Raw genomic sequence first — 19349 nt, 5'->3', positions numbered from 1 at the left:
CTCTCTCTCTCTCTCTCTCTCTCTCTCACACACACACACACACACACACACACACACACACACACACACACACACACACACACACACACACACACACACACACACACACACACACACACACTCTTTCAAAACACAGACACACACACACACACACACACACACACACACACACACACACACACACACACACACACACACACACACACACACACACACACACACACACTTTTTATGAGCATCCAAAATCAATACAGCTGAAAGCAGGCTAACTCCGCACACACACACTCTTCCTCCTGCCAAGTGGCTGCAACTTGTACATTTTTTTCTTAAACTCCGGACCCCGCACATGTGTGAACCTCTTTGATCAGAAATTGAAAACACCTTCCGGGTCTTTTATCAAAGGTCTATGTCCGCTTTGCCTCTGCGGAGCACTTCCAAAAACATGCTGTTCAGTCTCCAGTTGAGAATATTTGCATTGACGTGCTGAGGGTCTGTTCAAATGTTTGTCCTCGAAACAATGAGAGAGGGAGAGATTAAAAAAACGGATAAAGCCAGACTTTTATTCCCCTTTTTTTACCGTGCTCATCACGTTCCCCCTTCTCCTTTCACTTCTCTATCTCTTCCCACAGTGGCCCTCGAGTGGTGGAAGGTGGCCAGTATGCATTCAGCGCCTTCACCGCTGCAGTATAATTATTCCTGCTAATCAGAGCACTTTACAGCAGCCCCTCTGTTCATCTGCACCCCCTCCTCACTCTCTCCTAACACTCTGCCTCTCTGTCTGCCCTCCTCTCCGCTCTCCCTATTAACCCTCCCTAATAGAAGACAGAGCGCTCACTTGAATAATTTGTAGTATGTGTGTGATGGATGTGTGGACGTCCGGCGACAAGCACAGAGGAAGATTGACATAGAAGCAGAGCTGAGAGAGGGGGAGTGTTTGGCGGCTGATAAAGAGGTCATTGTGCATGTGCTGCGCCTGATAGCTGCTCATCTCCACCCTGAACTGGCGGAAGACAAGACACCAACCTCTGCACAAAACCCTGGGGTTAACTTCACTATAAAGACCTCGATGTCTCGTCAAAATTAAAATGTTTCTCTCCCCCTCTCGTCCACACCCCGCTAATAAACACATTTCCCTGCACACACAGCCCCACGCTCGTTAAACCCCGGGCTAGCTTTAGTTTTGTTTCATGAGTTTTTTAAACCCACTGAAGCCAAAATGAAATTGTTATAGCTCTACCGCTGCCTTTAAGCTTCCATTCTGTTCCAGCTGAGGTATGCAGCCTCTGGAGCACCAGGTCTGTCCTTTGGTTTAAAGGCAGTTGTGTTTTCTACATCAGCCAGGAGATATTGAGGGAAAGAGGGGGAGTTACAATAAAGAGGTAGTATACTGTAGTTAAGCTGTAGCTCTGTGTTGAGTCACTGTTATGTGAAGCAGACTCCCAGGAGAGCTTTCATCCTGGCTCACAGTGAGAAAGACAATTGACTGCGAGTCCCGAGGTGCGACTGATGCGTTTAAACATCTGCATGAAGAGAACATTCATTGCACCAAAGAAAGGCACTTACAGTGCAGGATGAATGATAGCTCAGTTCGGAAAAGGAAAGGCTTCATTGACAAACTGTATCTAATGCAAGGCAGTCTGCACACTTTCACACCTTTCCATTTCCATTTATCCTATTTGTGAGCTTGTGTTGCATTGCTAATACCATTAGCCAGGCCTGCATTAGCTGAACGATGTATGGCAGAGCGGAGGAAACCTGACTACATCCCCGGAAAGGTCAAGAAATGCATGTAATACAGACACCTCCAACCTCCTTTTAGAAGGATCCGAATCAATAGCACCGCTTAAAATAGGCATCTGCCTTTTTTCTGTGTTTCTAAGTATGGCCTGCACATGTGCTGTATTTTCCTCTACATGAAAGATGCCATTTCAGTAAAACAATCCTCCCCAGGAGGCACGAATGCCCCGTCATCACCTGCAGACTGAGAGACCAACGTGGCCTTGTAACGCCCAGCAGAAGTTTTTTAAATATGTACACATAAGTTGCCCATCAAGGTCCCATTGGACTATTAAAGGGAGTAACTGTGTCTAAATTATGCATCAAATCAATGTGGAGAAACTGGACTACACCATGTCAGTGAAAAAAAAAGAATATATGTGTAGACAGCCTTTATGCGTGGTGGTCTACTAAAACTCTCGTTCCTGTCATCTGACCACATCACTGGTCACATAAATGACTTCATTATCTTTAACCCGTAAAAACCATACGGAATACCCTGTTTGTGTCCTAGCAGATCATTTGTTTTTCTGCTAAGCACAAACATTTAGCATTGACTAAAAGCGTTGTTTAAGTTCTACCATAATGTACAAAAATTAGGGTGACATCTGTCAAAAATCCCTGAGATGTATTTTCTCATGCTCAAAGCAATACAAATGACATGACAACAATTCAAAGCAACATCCCAATGAAAGCTTGATGACAGTGAGGACAGTGGGGTCTGTGGGTTATCAAGAGTAACCAGGACATTGTTTCTCGAAAGACAGACAGTTGTTGAATTATTCAAATGTAATTCTTCATTCCTGTGAGCAGCAAATATTTCATCTTATGCACCTAGAGTGAATAAGAGTATAGGCAGTTAAAATGAATAGCTCTGCAGTGCTAGCCTTGCTGCCATGATGTATAGTAATAATTAAGTAAATATCATTGGTAATCTGAACTGAAATCTAGTTGCAATATATGGTGACCAGTTGGTAGTCTGATTTACTCAATGTAATAACAGATTGGGTTTATCAATCACGGTAAAGTTAAACCCCTAAAAAAGGAAACAATTGTAAAGTAGAACAACCCCTAAAGAATTTGGGGTATTGCGTCCCACTGTTTGGCCTTGAAGGAAGCCTCAGGGGTCCCGCCGGGGTAATGCTGTGAGTGTCGGTTTGAGGCGAATGAGGAGCAGCCAAGGTTCTGCTGAAAATTATACGTTCTCAGATCTGAACCAGGATGCACGTTCTCCATCGCCACCAGGCTGCTGAGATCAGAGGAGCTTTGGTTTTCGCTGGACATGGAGGGAATAATCTGCGGACTGCTTTAGCCTTTCTACGACTACTTCAGTCTTAGTTATAGCACTTTTAAAACAAAAAGTTTAAGATGACAGGTCTTGTTTTTGAGGGTGTTTTTATTTGAATTCGGGCCCATCAGAGTGGGCACAGTGCTGCCGCAACATAGGAAATTACACTGAATTATTAATGGAGCCCACAAAGGAAGAGGAAATAGTTCAATTTATGAAAAGGACTCTTCTTTCCAGGCTTTTCTCTGATAGAAACCAGACCCACCCAGTAGCACAGAGCCTCTCTGGCCCCAGCAGAGGCTACACTCAAAAGGATGACCTCCCTAAAGCCCAGACCTTGTTCTCAGGGATCCATATGGCCTTAATGTCATGCAATGTGCAGAGATCACATAGATGGTGACGTGGTGAAGAGAGACCTGGTGTGCAGGGCCCGGCCTGGTGTGGGGCGGGCTGGTGGCTGACAGATATTTGCCCCCCTTCTCGAGGAACATTCCTTTTATTTCTGCTCACAGCAACCCAGCCAGAACCCATCTGTCTATCAGAAACAGCTGCTGCTTGTGCGCACTGTATCAGACATCTGGTTGGGGACATGGTGACTAAAATTCGAACAAACAAGTACTCAGAGAAGATACGAAAGTATTTCGCCTTGCTAAGCCTGAAATATAACTTAACAACTACTGTGTGGGCGAACATTTATTTCATGTATTCACTGTTCCAAGAGGAGAAATCCTAATATTGACTTGACTTATCAGGTACAATTTTTAACATATTCCTTCATCATTGTCACCATTTTTACAGACATTCATGGTCCCCAGAGGATGAATCCTAAGAACTTTGCTGCTTCTCTCTACTTAAAAATTTAAAATACAATAAAATGTAACACGGACGTTCAAGTTCCAAAGGAGAAAATCTACTGTAATTTAAAACTGCAACTAAAGATTATTTCCATTATCAATTAATCCGCCAATATTTTTTTCTTTCAATCATTTGGTCCATTAAATGACAAAAAATAGAATTGAATATGTATAATTATAAGATCGGATAAGGCTGTTTTGATCCAGGGGAGAAGCATAACAGAGCTACTGGCGTTGCTTAACACCTCATTCCATTTCTTTTTCAATCGTATTCAAGCATGTTTCTTTTCTCACAGATGGTTTATTTTTTCCACACAGATCCTCTGATGCCAACATATGCTACTACTACCTCCGATATGGACCTGTCTCCACCCTCATTCACAAATGTCTTCCCACCCGGTGGCTCTGAGAGCCCGATGCCAGGAGGAGAGTCGACCACGTCCAGCGCCGGCTCTCCTCGGTTCCTCGGCCACGGACTCAACGAAAACCTCATTCCCATCTACTGCTCCATCCTGGCGGCCGTTGTGGTTGGCCTTGTTGCCTACATTGTTTTTAAGAGGTCAGTTGGTTGAAAAGAACTAGATGAAAAGCCGCTTTGTGGTAATGGACATTAGCACACTTCTGTTTTGCACCTCAGCCACAATATAAAATAGGACATAGAGGCTGATGGAGATAGTGGTGTTGGATAAACTAACAGATGTGGCCTCAGGCTAAATAAATGTCAGTTAGGTGCCTGTTGAAATATTCAGGCCTGCCATGGTCTAAAAGCTTTTGACCCACTTTCACAGAATCACTCCAATGTACCACAATGGGTTAAAAAAAAAAAAAAAAGGAAGATAAAAGAGGAGTTAATGCATTACAGAGGTCACAAACACAAAAATGCAACCACACATGCAAGCACTCATACAGACAGACACAAGCCCGGGATGAAACAAGTAAACAAGCTCATTAGTGGTATCGATTGTTTAGGAAGTGCCAACCAGGAGAAATCTGAGTGCCAGATATACTGGTGGAGTAACGCACACATCTGGCTAATAATCTTCAGGTTCTCGTCATCATGAAGAAAACTGACTGCAATTTATGTGAAAACTTTAACACCTGTACTAAACACTTAGAGGTGTTAACTGTTCCACTCAATATCTCATGAATATTTTAATCATTGATCCACAGGCATCTATCCTCTAAAGAGAAGCACCAGTAGAGAATTGTAAAGCTTGTTCATGTTTTTGGAACAACAAACAAGCATCTTTTTATAGTTTTTCATTTGGAGGCAAATATGCAGCACATACTATAAGCAGTTTACAATGATAAGGATATAATGCTAATTAAATTCATAGAGATTTCTGAAAAGGTAAGTTCCTGATTTATGAAGGAAGTAGACAAAAGCAGCTTCTTTATTATATTGGGCGACTACTGGTTATTCAACTTTGATTTTGTAGTAAGCTAGCTAAAATTGCTACCATCAGCGACTACTGGTTATTCAACTTTGATTTTGTAGTAAGCTAGCTAAAATTGCTACCATCAGCTGCATTGGTTGGTCGAAAACCAAGTCTCCATCTTGACTTTGCACTTTTTCAAGCTGACCTTTTAACTTGTTAAAAAGGCTCTTTATATTTAAATGTGGAAGTGTAAAAAATTCAAGTCTTTTTTGTATGCAATCTGAAACCCATCAAGCTAATGTATTTAACTGCTCCCTTGGAAAAAGCTTAGAAAGTAATAACGTCACGAGGGATTTGCCACTAGTTACCCGAACACTACCTGAATCAGTTTAAGGACATTTCAAGTGATGTTTGAACTTATTAGGTATTGTTTTATAGGTTATAATGGCTGTGAAATCCAAAAGTCTAAACTCAGATTGGATCACATGACAGTATCATATTGAGCCGATGGTAATCTTCCTCTGACCTGCCACTTCTCCCCAGGTGGAATAGCTGCAAGCAGAACAAGCAGGCAGCTAATAACCGCGCAGCTACCAACAACCAGATGGTGACTCCGGAGGGAGAGAAGCTGCACAGCGACAGCGGCATCTCAGTGGACAGCCAGAGTCTGCAGGAGCAGCAGCAGCAGCAGCTCCAGGCCCAGGCTGAGGTCCAGGCCCAGCCTTCACACTCAGGCACACAGGACCAAATAGGTAAGACTGGAACAAACTAGTGTTTTAGTGTTTAGTTTAGTGATTAACAGCAGTACGTCATTATTTTCACGATGCAAAAAATACATTATAAGGCTGGACGAAAATCCAATATAACATAGGTAGTATATCAGGTTTAGTGGTTGTGCTAAATGTATTTTTTAGGCATTTCTTTTGGAGTTTTGTCAAGACAAGTGAATTCAAGCACACATTTGACTCATGGTCTTACATTTTATTTTAAATATAAAACACTTCCTGTTCCTAGACCCTCGACTCAGATAAGAAACACTAAATCGTTCTGGTTCCACTTGCCATTATGTGATAAACAGCCGAGTTCCACTTTATTAAAAACAGGCGCAGTCTAATGCAATCCTATTAAATTATATGTTTTAGCATTGGGGACAACATTTAACTAAAGACATATGTTATGGAAGGGCAGGTGAATTTCATTGTATTTGTTTGTACATTGCTACATAAATTGATATTGAGTATATATTGATGTAAGGAAAACATCAAATCAACATAGTGTTTTAGATTTTGCTATTATTGGCAAATCAGATCCTGGCGTTATCCCACGACTTCACCACAGAAACTCTAAGCTAACATAAGACACTTCTCAAAGTGTGAATACATTCCTTCTTCATACATTGATATTCTAGCTGCCATTATTGATTACATCAAGATCCTCTGCTGAGACTTTATATGAAGTTGTTCTCTGGCTGCGTGCAAGCCTTCTCCTCAGAACAAAAGACATTTCTGGGGATTGGGATCAAAACCAATATAACAGGTATGAGCAGGACTAACACCTCGCTGCCCAGAGCAGCCAAATCTAACACACATGATGCATTAGAGTGCAGGAATGTGTAGATTATGATTAAAGCACCAGTAGTAACATGAATATAAGGCGGGTACTGAACATGAGCTGGCTGTATGCCTCTTCATCACATATGTTAAGGAACCAAATAAATCAGAGGGAGAAGAAGCCAGCACTGACATACGTTACCATCTTAGCTTACAGCACATTCAAACATTGTAATGTATAAGGAAAGTACGTAACCGCATATGTTTGATCTATATTTGCCGCTACAACTCGTCTGTATCTATATTAGTCCCTCTTTGACTCATGAAGTATTTTCGATGTACAGTATGTCTGAGGGGTAAACTTTATCACGTAGTCTTGCGAGCCAGACAACATCTGAAAGGTTGTTTGAGACTAGCTGAGTGATCATGTCTGGCTTGGGAGGATAAAAACAACTTTATACACTTCACTGATCTATGATGAAGCAATTTACCATGAGCCTAGTTTACTTCTTTCAGCGCATTGAGAGACAGAAACAGTATTTAGTAGACCTTCTTACAGTCAGCATGTATTTTACACACTTTACAAACTCTTCCTAATATATCTTAATTTGCATTTGAACATACAATTATTTAACAATATTTTATATCTTGGAGAATCAAGGAAGTGCTGCAGGAATAAGATGTGACCTCAAAGCAATGTTCCTTCTAAACTCAAATAGTTTATAGAGATGAAACCATTGCTTATACCCGGTTTATACACAAACACGAGAGGCATTAACCTGAAGAAGATGTCTCCAGTTTAGCCATGATCTTGTTATTCATTCAGTCATTCATCTTTCCAGAATTTCTCTAAGGGTCTCACACGTTTCTTTCAGAGTCTTATTGTAACTTATAGTAAAGCCTAAACATTGGTTATACAGGGATAATAACATGCCAACAAGACAAACTGATAAATCCTCCCTTGAACAATTCTCATCACTGGGAACCCATCACATTCTAATGAGGCTTGGGAAAAGCTTATTTTGTTTTGTTTTGTTTGAGTCCCTCTTTCCATTCTTCAACTTCGCAAATGCAAAGCTGGCTGCGTGTAAAAGAAAAGAAGGAATTTCTTTTGGAGGAAGTGCTTTGGATTGGTTCATTGAGAATATGACTGCCCTGTTAACCCTGTCGTCTCTCCAACTGATCAGCTCATTAGCAGGTGTTACGAGACGGGATACAGGCTGCATTTCAAAATCTGATCCAGCGCCAGTGTTTAGCACGTTCTAATTGGCATTAGCAGAGTCTACGGGTGCGGAAGCCATTAAAAAGGCAGCAAATGCTCTAGTGCTCGGAGTCGCTGGTTCTTCTAAAACTGACTGGCTCTGTTAAAATACGTGAGAGGGTGAGAATATGTACGACAAATCCACGATAATCGCAGGGGGTTTCCTGATGCCAATGAACCATATTTTACTGCTGTCTAAAAATAATGGGAACACCTCCAGCCGAAACAAGTCATATAAGCCCTTAAAAGGAGAAATGGAGCAATGAAAATGTCCCGTGTTTTGACTGACAAGATTTAGAGAGGGTATTCCCCGCATGAGTCACTGAGACATGAGAGCTCCTACTTGAAGCGTGGTCAGCCTCATTTCTGTCTGCTCATCTCCATTAAAAAGAACCATCTATCTATGCAGCACCCCTCCCGGCCCCCCTTCACTACCTCTTTTGCTGCCTGCTTCCCAATCTGAATTGTGCATATTGAATGTGTTTAACATTTAAACAAGACTCTAAGCCCTCACTCACATCGCCCATCCCTGTCCTGTATTTGACCTCACAGTGTACACAAAATGGATTCAAGGCAAATGTCAATAAAAAAAAAACACATTTGGAGTAAGGTTGCTGTTGAAAATCCTGATTTTGACCTATAAGGGGTAGAGCTTTGGGTGCAAGCTTTAAACTGACTGGAAATTGTGATTACCACGAACATTATTAACCAGAATAAAGAGTAAAATCCCAACAAGGAAATAAGGATAAAACCTGCAAACAGAAAACCTAGGGGGAGGGGCTTAATCATAGCATTGCAATCAACGGCTCTATAGCGGCTGCAGTTCGAGTTGCATTTTGAAGTCGTGGACAAGAGCCTGAGGGACCTGAACAGTACATTCTGTGGGTAACATTATCCATCCGCAGCACTAATAATGTAGCTGAGTCATGTACTGAATTACTATGCAATATCAGTAATAAAGGATGGATGACTCATAATTTCTCCCACGTAAGGAAGTTTCTTCTTGATGCGGAAGTATACTAATTGTTGGGTCACAACAACATTAGACGTAGGCAATATTTCTGTTTTCAAAGTTGATTTACAGGTGATATATTTAAATCGTTTTTTTCTAGATTTGTGCAACTCTGTTGGAAAAATAGACAGAAAACCACAACCAAATTAGATTTTCAAATCTGTTTTCAAAACACAAAGTTCAGCCAAGCAAATGTTTAAATGTGTTTTTTTTAAAAATCATCTCCCCCCATAATACGTAATAATAAGTTAAAGTAAGTGCAATTTGAATGAGCCAAGCAATGTATTTATTGAAAGCAGAAGAAAATATGAAATACAATGTAATTATAAAAATATAGAGAAGCATTGAGGAAGTATTTGAAAGATGGCTCTTAGTATTGGAGAGAGGGAAAGAGAAAGGAGTTGCAAAATAGCAGCAGGCGATCTAAGGGCTTGGTGCTGTGGTTGATGGAGGAGGTGGTCTTTTGGTTTTTGTACCCAAGGACCTATTTACTTACAATGTGTCCATGGACTTTAAATGGAAAAACAATCAAATGAGTTGCACAATGAACCTCTTTCCTTAGAGAACAATAGGTAAAATAACAAAACAATATATTCGCAAATTAGTAAAGTAATCCCAATGTCTGTTAAGTTGTCCCCAGGAGTTCTTGTGGTTACCATACAAATAAAAAATAAATCTAAAAAATAATTCCAATCAGCAAATTTATAAAGCTTTTATCGTGGCTTCGTGTCCAATCAGGATTCCCTGAACGTGCTGATTAAACAAAGAAGAAGAAGAAAAATAAGTCTGCAACAAAGCGCTGCTGCGAGTTCACATTTCAGAACATATTGAGCTGGTTCAGTGAAAGACAGCTTGTATTGATTTTTGGAATGAGGTTCGACTGAAAACATTGGACAGCCATGTGGCCATTATTATCACCAATATCTCTAAAAACGAAGTACAATGCCAGTTCAGAAACAGTTGCATTGAGGTAGAATTACAGGTGCTACAGAAGCAGTTTATATGACTGAATTTTTGTGTGTTACAGATGGCTGTGCACTGGCCAGGATCAGTGGCCCGCTGCTCTGTCAATGATTATGAGTGTCCGTTTGAACAGAAAGGTGCAAAGAGAAGTGCTATGGACTGTTTCCGTCACTGGACAGAATCAATGTTGTAAGACACAGTGAGGAGAGCAGCACGTAGCAATCCATGTTGTTTTAAGACGAGACAATGTGTGAAAAAGATGGGAAAGGGAACGGAAACAAAGGGAGAGTATGACGTTATAAGCAGACAAAAGAATCTCCCTCTTCTAAAGCTTTAAAATAAACCCTCTTGTACTACACTCCCCCTGGCACAAGGATGCATTGATAAAGATGAGAAAACACCCACCGAACTCGGGGGTCCTCTCAGAAACGCCTCTGCATTCCAGAGGCGTTTCCATGGCTTCCCTCAATTGACAACAGGTTAAGAGGTTTGTGGGAAAAGAGGGCATTTGTCTCCCTTCCTCATCCGGCTAATGACTCCAGTTTAACAGGTTCAGATGAGTGAGTGACACCACAGGGCCCCCTGCAGGGAAACGTGTGATTATCAGGGGATTTAAGAGTGTTCCATGCAGAAAGACTTACAGTATCTCAGTGGATAGGTAGTTATCATTGTGGCCAGGGAATCAACCCTAATCAAGGTCTCCTTAATCAAAGTATTTCTCAGCCGCAGAGCGGGAAACACAAGAAGGCTGTTTTTTTGCTTTGGAGTTTTGGTGGTAATCACTTGAAGCCTTGGCAGGGGAAGGGTTGGGGGATCTTGGGCACGACCTCCCGTGTGCACTCAGTGTTCCTTTGTAACTGGAGGGACTGTCGTGACAAGGCATGTGCAAGTGTGTAGACGTATCTCAAAGTCACATCTGCGGGTCCTACCCACCTAAACTATGGCATTTTGAGGCTGATGTATCTGCAGATTATGCTCCTCCTATCCGGCAGTGCCTGGTCGCAACCCTGTGCATAATGCATCCTCTACTTTTGCATGTTTTATGCAAGTATGTTATCTCAAGGGGTTTAAAAAATAATCCACGCTCGACTACACCACACCACAGACTCTATGGGTTGTAGCTGCTGCTGTAGAGGGCCAGTCACACTTTTGGTGATTGGCTTTTTTAAAATCTTGAATTGAATGCAGATAGTGTTTGACTGGAGTAGTTTTGGTACCGGGTTATTTCCCCTAACGACTGCTAATTTAAATATCACCACAAATGTCCTGTGTCCGCACCAAGAGCCTGACATTTTTCTTTTAACATTCTCTCCGCAGTTGTGAGGGTGGACGGCGGCCCGCAGCTTGACACACCTCCACCTGGAGTCTGAGGAAGGGGAGGCAGAGCCAGGGAGAAGAAAGTGGGGGACTTGAACTTTGGACCAAACAGAAAGCAGCAGGGGCCACATGGGAATATAAAACTGGCTCTGATTCATATGTGAAGTGGCCACAGAGTAAAGACTCGACTTGAATGGATCTCCTAGCACCTATGGGCGACTGTCGGACTCTTCATCCCTGCATATAGAGTCCAACTCTATCAATCAGTGTGTGCCTGGACACAACCTGCACGGCAATATCAACCACTATCTGTAACAACGTCACTGCAGATACATAATCATAGATACATGCCAGTGCATCTTTTATTATCTGACTATTCCCGTATCTAATATTGACATAATTCTCACTAACTGCCAATTTAGTCTCCTCAGCCCCTTCTTAAGCTTGACATTTTCCCCTAATTCCACAATCACTAGCCATGAAACATACTGTATGTGCCTGAAAAGTAAATAGGCTGAAAGGTTTACCATTATCTCCTCTTTCTTTTTTCTTGTGCATCAAAGAGGCCTTCTTCCTCAGTGATTGGCCTTTTTCCCTCTCACATCTTCCTCTGTGGCGTCCCAGTCTCAGATAATCCAGTCTCTCAATAGGATTCACTCTATTAAACACCCGCCATCATCTGCGATACACGAAGCAGCAGGGGGAAGGAAACGGGGGATGTGAGTCACTCAATACTTCTTTTGAAGTTCCTTGTTCGTGTGTCATTTAACCACAGACATTTTTCATGGCATGTTGTCTTAGAATTACATCATTGTTTGAGACCAACTGATGTAGGTGAATCATATTTGGGAAGAAAGGTCATCTCCTCAGTAATCAACAATTTTTGTTCCTGTCCTTGAAATAGACCAATTCAGTGACACAGGGATTGTGTTTCATTCATTTCATGCTCATAATGTAACACAACCGATGTTTGTGGTATATTTCTTTGATTCTGTGGCTTGAGTTACACGGCTGATTCAGCAGGGTGCCTACGTGCTCCTCCATGGAGCCTGACAACTTTAAAGAAACATCTCCTCACTGCGATGATGTCTGCTGTCATCACTGACCCAGAGTAAAGAGCGAATTATTAAACAGATGCTTAAATGAATTTGGGACTTGAATGTGCAAGAAGGAATCCCATCTGTCATTCTTCACGACTACTGAGTAAAATTGGGACACCCCTCAGAGGCAAACTCAGTTCACTATCCTCTTAGCTCACTTAAACCACTGACGTCCAAACACTCACTTTTACAGTCTTGTGTACAGCTGTCTGCGTGATAGAGCCTGATAAACAGTGTTGGGTGCTAATGCATCTGCAGCGATCGTGCTCACATCAACACAGGGCCTATTAGAGAGACGTCCTGACAGGCAGGTAGTAATTACCTCAGGGTTTCAGCTTCATTTACCCTCGGCTTGGCTCGGCCACTTCCCATTGGGATTAACGCAGGGGACAGCAGAGGGGCGACACGGCCCTCTTTGAAGCTTCAACATGACATTACAGATCCCTTATCCAAGTCCGAGGCCGCTGACATTTACTTTATCACCATGGGGATATAAAAGCACTTAGCTGCGTGGCAGGGTGGCACCTTTTATCACACAGGAACACTTTTATCCTGCCTTCCTCTTGCTGCTTGCGGTAACTGTGAAAGCAGTCACCGTAGATATAATGTAAAGGAAGTATACTGTAGCTCAGTTTGACTGCTTTCATTCCTACAGGGGAAAATACTTTCTCAGGGTCCCTCCTGTTGTGGTGTGACTAAATATGATCAAAAGATCTCTAGATAATTCCTATACCTAACGTGTAGATGTAAAGCAGCTGTTGTGTTCAAAAACATGGAGTACGACACGGGGTGATACAGTATACTAATGATTAAAATGATTAAAACACGGATACATTTAAAGAAGGTAGTTTATTCCCTGTCTTTCTCAAATTCGGACAAGACACATACCTGAAAGGTATTAATCTCCTCATGAAAACTCATGAAACTCTAAATACGAGACTACGTGTAAGATCTATTTCTTTAAAGGAGAAATAAGATGTGTTTACTCGTCAGCAAAGCATGTAGAGTTTAGTGAGCAATAGATATTAAAGAAATGTGAGGAACACAGAGAAAGTGAGTCATTACATCCGGTATGGCGCTCCATGGATCAGTCACATGGTCAAGGTCATCTTAATTGAACTTTATGATCTCTTCACTTGTGATTCATCTTGTACCACTGGAGCATTCTGAACGGAGACACATAAGACTGTTCTGCTCACAGCTCCTGAGTTTACGTGGGCACGCGTTGTGGATGTGTGACCACACACTTCCACAGCGACAGTGTATGATTCACTCCTCTACTGAGTGAGTCGGCGTGATTCATCCCGGTCCTCCCTGTGGCAGTGACATTAAAGCAGACGCTGTTACAGTACGTGTTGATTCAAAAAAAGAGACTCCTCGACTCCGTCTCCCCCTGAGACACAATCGACCCTCGAGCAGCGCACTCATCCACCCTGAACCAACATATTCTCTTTCTCCTGCAGCTTGTGAAGTGACACACACAATGTAAGAATGTAAACCCTGAATATAAACAGAAATATGCAAGACACATTCAAAAATAAGGTTTAAGTTTGCCCTTGATCTGTAGTTGTACATTTGTTTTCCGTTTTATTTTTTATTATAAATAGTATTACACTTTTTGGAGTCAGTATTTGTTTAACAGTTATTTTGTAGCACTTATTAGATGTAACATGAATGCATTCAAAGAGTGTACCACAGTTCAAGTGCCTGTGTACAGTGTCAGGTGTCTTTAAGTTTGGAAGTTTTATTTGCATTTATTTTTTTGTGTATTTCTTCGATATTTTTAGAGCTTATGGCGGTTTTTAGTCAAAAGAAAATCAGTTGAACTTTGGAGACTCAAGCAAACTGTATAAACCTGGCACCAATAGAGAGAGACTTACAGTACACTATAGGTTGCCAATGAAGACATACTGTATTTTAACATGCTACACTGTAGATACTGGCAACTAATAGGGTCATGTAGCATTACAAAAACCTATACATGTCACCTGAGACTTGCTCTAAAACTCACGTATGCTATTAGTCAATAGAAATCAGCTCTACTGTGCAAGGTTTTTGCATGTACAGTAAGTTTCATCACGTACCTCCATTTCAGAGGGAGAGACATGTAATGTGCCGTAACATGAACCCTGTGGAGAGGTTCACTGTGACTATGTGATATTGTTACAAACTTTATACAGATAGATCAGGACCTGCTCCCAAAAAAGCTGAATGTCACATGTACTTACCTACTAATGTAAAATGCATTGTGTAAATGTGAATTTTTAGAGTTGATACAAGATACAAAAATACACTATAAAATGTAAAAAACTGAAAATGTGTGCAAATGAAGTGACCATCTATAATACATTAAACAGAGATGTCATTGCATAATGTGTCAAGTGTGTCTTTGGAGCTGATCTTAGACTAGCAATGTTAACATTCAAGGTAATACTTCCCAAAAGTATAACTTGCATATTAGTCACCGACCAAGTGTTATCTTGAAGAAAGCCATCATATTAAAAGTTCCGAATTCCAAACTCTCACAAATCATTCAGAATGACCCATAAAACAAGTCTCATGTGTGCTCACAACTTCCCAGGATCATGTATTTTTACTTTTCAAAACTATTCAAAATGGTATCCAATTACTTATTATTGTTAAACGTTCACACTTGTACATGTGCACTACTCGCCATGTGAGTACTTATGCTGAAGTGTTTAAGCCTTTTCCCCCAAACTCTTCCTTCGTTGAATAATGTTGTAAGATACATAAAGACATCTTTAAATGGGCAAAGAAACCTCAGTGAACTATTACTGGGAAAGAAAAAAAAAGAAAAACATCTGAATGTGTTCAAAAATGTTCCCACGATTGACTGTACAGACCTTAAATCTTTCAAGGACTTTCCACAATAAGTTACACACAGACTTCATGTTAGGCTCAAAAAATGCCCTTTTAGTTTTTTACGCCCATTTTCACAAAACACCCAACAGCATTTGTGAAAATTACCCCAAGCACATGAAAATAAAATGCTGTAACCAGAAAGTATGGCGCGGCAGCCAAACCACAGTAAAAAGCAAGACCACATGTGTGTGTCCATTGGACCCAGAGTGTGGTTTCCTGCAGTCTTATCACCACTTAAACATTCTGGGGAACAACGGGGTCTAACTTCCTGCTACGTGTCAGAGATGAATCTTCAGCGATAAAATGCTCCACAGAAACAGAAGGGACATACGAAGAGGGAAGACAGCATCTACAGCACTAATGTATGTAGTTGCTGCAGTTTTGGGGGAAAACATTTCAGTTTCAACAGCAGCATTTCCCATTCACTTCAGTGATTTCAAAGACAAGTGTATCTGGAAAATCTAAACAAAATCAGGAGTGTTCAAGCTTTCTGTTCAGTTTTTCTTTGACTGGTTTCAATATGAGCACCATAATGCAGCAAACCGCTGAGATGGAGGTGACAGATAGACAGCAGAATTTTCATTCGATCAGCAGGGAGCACTTATATGGAGACACTAATCAAACTGCGTTTTTCGCTATGTCAAGATTAATCAAGACTGAAAGTCAGCTGAAATGACAGAAAAAAAAAAAGACGTCTTAAAAAGATAAAAGGAAACAGATATGCCCATTGTAGGAAAGCAAAGACACATTTAAATATGCTCATGCGATAAAACTCAAACACGACACGACTCACAAAGAAACGCCACCTTCAGGTTTAAAATATGTCAGTCGTGTTGTTGTAGCACACCTTTGTTAATAGATGGTTTTAATAGCAACCAAATGCAATCGTTTTGCTGAATTTAGCGAAGACACTAGCAGAGTTGAAGTAACTTGTGTTTTACCAAGAGGGTTAACAGCCTGCATCAGCACCTGCACTGACATTATAATGCAACTATGTGTCTGATGTTTTACAGCACAAAAAAGTGCTTTTCAATGTCAAATACAAAAGTTAAAATGTTGACATTTTTTGCTGGTCACTTTATAGAAAATTACAGCTGTATGCAACTCAAAGCAGAAAAAGAGACCGTCCTCTCCATAAAAACAACATCAGAAGTCAATGTTCAAAAGCCTGAAATGTACAAATGTATCTGATAAAGCTTTTTCCTGTTGTGCAAAGAGGATGTTGCATAATCACACCGTGTAACCTCTTCCTGGTGGATAGCATCTTGCCTTAAATGAAAATATGTTAAGTATTCACCAAGAGTGATTACATTTGACTCTATGCTTAAAAAATGCTTAAAACCAGATTTTTGCTGAATTGTCAGATGCATGGGCTAGTTTCTAAAATACTATAGCTGAAAGGATAACAGGAAGCAGGGAGACGTAGTTATGTCCCCTGAGACAGGACGCACCAGGATTTATGGAAAATGTGGCTCTCATTTTTTAAACATAAAACACTTCATGTCTCATCTTAAACTCCAAGCACAATCAGAGCAGGAGGGAGTGAAAACACGATGCAGAAACACGTACACACATCTGTTCTGAGCTCAGTCAGTCGATCTACATCTGCACACAATGTGAGCTGGTGGATATTTTTGGAAAATGGGGTCTTTCCTCACCGTGGAAAAATATTTGAATCTGTCTTTCAATGTACTCCTTATTGTGATGTCGAAACACCTGACAAATAAATAATAAAACATTGCGTGCACACACACACAACAAAGTGGAAACATGGGGCCATACTAAGATCTCTTTTTTGTTGTAGCATTTCCGTTTTATCAGTGTTTTCAAACAGGTCTCTGCAGGGAGAGCTGGCTGCAGGCCTGGATACCAGCTCCAGAACATGGGACACATGAGGAAACCATCCGGCACAGCAGCAGTTAACACATCAGCAAATCAACCAGTCCAACCCTGGCCTCTCCTATCTGCCTGCATCCCACGTAGTAGGAAAGGGACCACCATGTCACAACTACATTAGTTTTATGTTAAAAGTAGGGCTGTCAAACGATTAAAATTTGTAATCAGATTAATCACAGCTTAAAAATTAAGACAGCCCACACACCTATCAATCATCAAACCGTGGGGTCTTATTTCATTACGTGTTGATTTCTATCAACACGGGGGGGTCTAGTGGAGTACTACGTGACCACAGAGCGTGAACGCTGTGATCAGCTGTTTTAGCGCAGTTCTCCAGTGAAGGGGAGGAGTCTCCCTCCGCAGCCGGTTGGCGTAGTTTTGGCACAATTCCGTTGTACAAACCGACGTTAACAGCAGCCCTGTCTGTGCACACGGAGACCGACTCTGTCGTCCGGTGATCTAACCGCCTTCTGGAAAAGCACGTCGGTACGCAAATGGGCTTTGTGACACAAGTGACGGTACGCATTTCAGATTGTTGCCGCGCATGCGTACCTGCGTACCAGTTATGTGCACCACTGTACTACAGCAAAAGTATTCTTAGTCGGGACTCCCTGCAACAACACCACGCCGTTATCTTCTTCTGATTGTCCAGTAGAGATGGCAAATCCGGATCCTTTTATGGACTTGAAGTCTTATGAGTCAGTCATTGAAGAAATCCGGATCATACGAGTCATTTGAGTCATATGAGTCAGCATCACCAAGACAGTAGAAATCCTACCGGTGAAACCGAAAAGTTGTTGCATTTCACGAGCATATTAAACTGATGTTATATTAACCTCCACTACACAGTGCCTTTTGCTTTAATAAAAAATGTTGATCACAAAAAAAAAGGGTTATTTTGCGATTTGGCAAATCTGTCTGCTGTTGACTCGTGCATGACGACGAGTCTGCTGGATCTCTGGATCGGCTGATATACGGTTACGGCTCTGAGTCCGCACGAGTCTGCTATGTTTTCCACAGTGAGTCAGGATTTGCGAATCTCTGAGTCTGCTGTTGACTCGTGCATAATATAGGCGGCTCCCGCGGCTCTGAGTCCCCACGAGTCTGCAGGAAGTTTCACTGATCCGCGTCCCCTCTCCTGAGCCAAACGATAACTTCTGGAAGCTATCCTACTTGCTAAGGGTAGCAGATGGACTGGGGTACGTTGTAATGTTATTTTACATGTTATAAAGAGAGTAGCGAGTGACGCAATTGATAGTTTTAATTTGTAAGTCACACCAGGTGTAGGACTCAAAGGACTCGGGTTAATGGAGAGGGGAGACTCGTCACGACCAGCTCATTTCTAGGATCCGGGTTAATGATCCGGATGAATTCAGGACTCGCCCATCTCTATTGTCCAGAAGACATTATCAAAGATGTTCTATTGAGAAGACGATCACTACGTGACAAAAGTTTTCAAAACCGTTTCTGATCTTCGGTATTTCCAGACAAGTGGCTACTGAAATCAATCTTACTAACTGCTGTCTGTGCAATTCTCGGCGCGAGTTGGCGGACTTTATATTGCTTATTTTAACATCATTTTTCATGGTGGGGCTAAGCCATTTCTTCGCATGGGTGTAGCCTACCCCAGCCATACCCTGGCGCCAGGGCCGTATCCAGGATTTCCTAAATACCGAGGTCCAAACATGCTAGGGGGGTTCGGGGAATACCCCCCTAATATTTTGGATTTTCATGATCTAGTTAGGTGCTTTTTAAATCCTGTGGGGGGTCACAAATTGGATAATATATCGATTTCAAACCATTTCAGTGGGCTGACGATGTCAGCATACATTGTTTTTGAAAGTGTAATACATAAGAATCAGTTGATTGTTACTATTAATGATCTGGACATGCAGAAGAGGCTAAAATGATCACAAAACATTGTCAACATTCATTTCCCATGTCTCTCTCCTTTCCATAACCTGCAGCCTCTCTTCCATCTTCTTTAGTCTCTCTGTCTTCTTCCTGTTCATTACTCTCTCTGTCCTCCACTCTTTCTCTTTGTTCAATCTCTCCCTCGTTGTTCACTTT

The 19349-nt window shown here is 41.5% G+C and overlaps 1 protein-coding gene across 1 annotated transcript in view; it reads left to right on the top strand.

The window, feature by feature from the left end:
* ngfra (nerve growth factor receptor a (TNFR superfamily, member 16)) overlaps positions 1-14873 on the top strand; it is a 30677-nt gene extending 15804 nt beyond the window's left edge. The window contains exons 4-6 of the mRNA XM_010783205.1: positions 4237-4477; positions 5841-6049; positions 11401-14873. Coding sequence (XP_010781507.1) covers positions 4237-4477; positions 5841-6049; positions 11401-11453 — 503 coding nt within the window. The 3' untranslated portion in view covers positions 11454-14873. The remainder of the gene's footprint in view (positions 1-4236; positions 4478-5840; positions 6050-11400) is intronic.
* Positions 14874-19349: the final 4476 nt, after the last annotated feature.

The sequence above is a fragment of the Notothenia coriiceps genome, unplaced genomic scaffold (assembly GCF_000735185.1).
Source record: "Notothenia coriiceps isolate Sejong01 unplaced genomic scaffold, NC01 NC01_scaffold00024828, whole genome shotgun sequence".
In the NCBI taxonomy this organism is placed as follows: Eukaryota; Metazoa; Chordata; class Actinopteri; order Perciformes; family Nototheniidae; genus Notothenia; species Notothenia coriiceps.
This window is presented reverse-complemented; position numbering and strand designations above follow the sequence as displayed.